The 3,247-nt window shown below is 40.3% G+C and overlaps 1 protein-coding gene across 1 annotated transcript; it reads right to left on the minus strand.

Moving 5' to 3' along the window:
• Positions 1-1,491: 1,491 nt before the first annotated feature.
• LOC125777556 (uncharacterized) lies at positions 1,492-1,839 on the minus strand. Its single transcript, XM_049452653.1, has one exon. It carries the CDS (start codon positions 1,837-1,839, stop codon positions 1,492-1,494), a length of 348 nt encoding a protein of 115 aa, XP_049308610.1.
• Positions 1,840-3,247: the final 1,408 nt, after the last annotated feature.

Raw genomic sequence — 3,247 nt, forward strand, 5'->3', positions numbered from 1 at the left:
CATTCCAATTATAGCTAAGAAGTGTCAAAGCAACCCCACCCAGTGGTACAATCAGGTGCCGAAGATACAACAAGTTTTAAATAACACTGTTCCGCGCAGCACTAGAACATCGCCCTTTAAAATTCTCACCGGGTTAGATATGCGGGTAAACGATTACCCAGATTTGAGACAAATATTAGACGATTTAACAATAGAAGAGCTAGATACCGAACGAGACTTAGTAAGACAAAGTGCTCAAGAAAATATAAATAAAATACAAAACGAAAACTGTAGAACTTTCAATAAAAATAGGAAAGAAGAAGTTAGCTACAACATCGGTGATCTAGTTGCTATCAAAAAGACTCAGTTCGGGACCGCTATGAAACTGAGGCCAAAATATTTAGGACCGTATAGGGTAGCCGCCAAGCTAAACCACGGTAGATATGAGGTGAGGAAAGTGGGTAACCACGAGGGCCCGCTTAGAACAACAACCATAGCTGAAAATATGAAGCCATGGCGCTAGCTATTCGAGGTCGAATGAGGTGTCAGGATGGCCGATTGTAGGAATAGGATATCGGGGTAGGTGGCAACTCTACGCAGGCGAGGAACGACAGAACATGAAACGAACGGACAGAGGACGAAATAGGAAAAACGGACAAGGTATGGACAGTCAAGTAAGATACACCGCAACGATCAGTCGTCAAACTGTGCGTCAACTATTGTTCTAAGTGATAAGTTAGTATATAAGCATTGGCATACGTACGTCGGATAATTTAAATAAACGTGATCGTCAGTGAACGAGCAAAGTGTTTTTATTACAATCAGTAAAGTGTGTTTTACTACATAAATTTCAACCGCCTGGGAAAAAATTTTAATGCGCTCGTTTATCAATTGTTTGCTACTTTTTTTAATTTTTAACTTCTTTTTTATTTTGTTTTTATTTATTTTCCTCATGTCAGCGAAATTATAATTTAATAATTTTTCCGCAACAGCTAAAACGCGCTGTTGCTTGCAAAACAAATTCAAATCCGTTGACACGTCAGCCATGTCCGTACACACACACATACACACACACACACACAGACAGGAGCGGGTGCATAACGCCGCCCTGCGCAACATAACAGATACGCGTATTTGACAACAACAGCGGCATGCCACATCCACCGTGCCACATGTAATGCGTCTGCTCGTACTTAATATGTTTGTGGCACGCTTGAGTTGCGCAGCGAACCACCGCTGCAGCAATGCGCCACGTAGCGAAAAGAAGAAACGACTGGCGCGCGGTTGTTAACTCGGCAATAATCGCGTAAGCGGTGTCTACACCAATTAAGAAGAAGAAGAGGTTGCATAGGTACTTTATCTGGTTTATTTCTTTTGCCACTACCGTTACTGCTATATCATCAGCGTACCCGATTGTTTGTATTTCTTTGGGCAATGGGAGACGTAGCACACCGTCGTATAGAACATTCCACAGTAGTGGCCCTAGTACTGAGCCTTGTCGTACACCGCCTGTTACAGTGTAGTTTTTAGGACCTTCTTCTGTGTCATATAGCAGTAATCTGTCGGAGAGCTAGATATGATCTTCAGTAGGTAGAGTGGTGTCTTCTTTTGTTTCAAGGCTTCCATGATATGCGGCCAATAGGCCGAATTGAAGGCATTTTTTACGTCGAACGTCACAACTACGCAGTATTCTTTGGTGCCATATAACCATCTGGTTCCTTCAATTGCCTTGCTTGCGATGTCTGTTAGCTTTTTTATGGCGTCTATTGTCGACCTGTGTCTTTCGGCTAAGCCCGGCTGCTGTCTTTCTAGATGTTGCTCTAGCCGCACACAAATTATACGTTTCAGTATTTTCCCCATTGTGTCCAGCATACATAATAGTCGGTAGGAGCCTGGCTCTCCTGCTGGTTTATTTGGCTTTTGTATAAGCACTAGCCGCTGCTTTTTCCAAATCTTAGGGAATACTCCGTCCCGTAAGCATTGCGTAAAGACTTCCGTAAATGGGGTGGGTTTTGTTCTTTATGGTCTTTAAACCGCGTGCGCGTGTATATTTGAGCATGTGTGTGTAAGTGTAAATCATATTATGCTGCATTTAATATGGCGCGCCGGGACAAAATTTATGAGTGGTGTTGTTGTTTTGCAGCGCGTTGTGCGTTGAATGCGTAAAAATGCTACACGCGCCACAAAGTATGCTACGATGGTCGGAGCAAATAATTCAATTGGCTACGTCTGCTACGCTGATTGCAATTATTTGCTTTTGTGTTTATCCGGAAAAATGCCGAAATTTTCATTACACTGTAAAAATATATGAATTTGTAATCATTTTGAAAATAAGTAGTATCGCGTTTTTTAAATAAAATTATTCTGAAATGTGTATTAGCCGCATTAACAAAATTCGTGATAGTCTCAAAGCGCGTTGATGATTTGTAAGGGTCTTATGATCTATTGTATAGAAGATACACAGTTCGATGCAAATAAGCGGCACGTATTACATTTTCCCTCATTTTATTAAAGAAGGCGCACAAAATTAAATCCCCTGTCTTAAATATTGTCTGATATAGAACGGTTCGGCGAGGGTCTTTCCGAGTTGGACGGAGCTGATGAGAAAAATGTTGAGTACAGTTTTCTCCATAACCGTATGAGTTTGCCAGAGATATCAAATTTAGAAATGATGTGAAATAGGCAGCTTTTGTCAATGCTGTCGAAAGCGGCTTTGAAATCAACAAAATGGGTGATGGGTGTCGATTTGTTTATCAACTGGATCTGGAAATCTGGTCTATGGTAGACTTGCCTTCTGATACAGTTTTCAGGCTGCACTCATGTTAGCCAACATCTCGATCTCTTCGTACTTATATTTTTCTGCCTGCCTCATCTTCTAAGAACTTTTGGCAAGCTCTAAGAGCTTTTAGAAAACTTTGAAATTTTTTAAACATGTTTGATTGCTTTTGGAAAGACGCTTTCAGGTGGGTATAATCTGATCAAATTAATTGCAAACCATCAACTATTTACAAAGTGAAATGAAATTTCTATGTTAAGGTATTAAAAATTTTAAATTTCAAAAACTGAGTCAAAATTCTATATTATGTTTCTAGACTTACATTTCGGAAGAAGATGTAAGCTTCGACGAAAGCGTACTGAATACAGTTTCTTGTAGAAGTGTTCTACAAAACCCTATTTGTGCTCAACTTGCCTCATATATATGTATTTTTGTATTTGTGGAACTCTTCTAGCCAGAGACAGCTGCAACCTGCGTGCACTATTGTAGAAT

This window comes from Bactrocera dorsalis, chromosome 3 (genome assembly GCF_023373825.1).
Source record: "Bactrocera dorsalis isolate Fly_Bdor chromosome 3, ASM2337382v1, whole genome shotgun sequence".
In the NCBI taxonomy this organism is placed as follows: Eukaryota; Metazoa; Arthropoda; class Insecta; order Diptera; family Tephritidae; genus Bactrocera; species Bactrocera dorsalis.

What these genes read in the sequence shown, in the direction of transcription:
- LOC125777556 (XM_049452653.1), bottom strand. Translation starts at nt 1,839, where the DNA reads ATGGGGAAAATACTGAAACGTATAATTTGTGTGCGGCTAGAGCAACAT.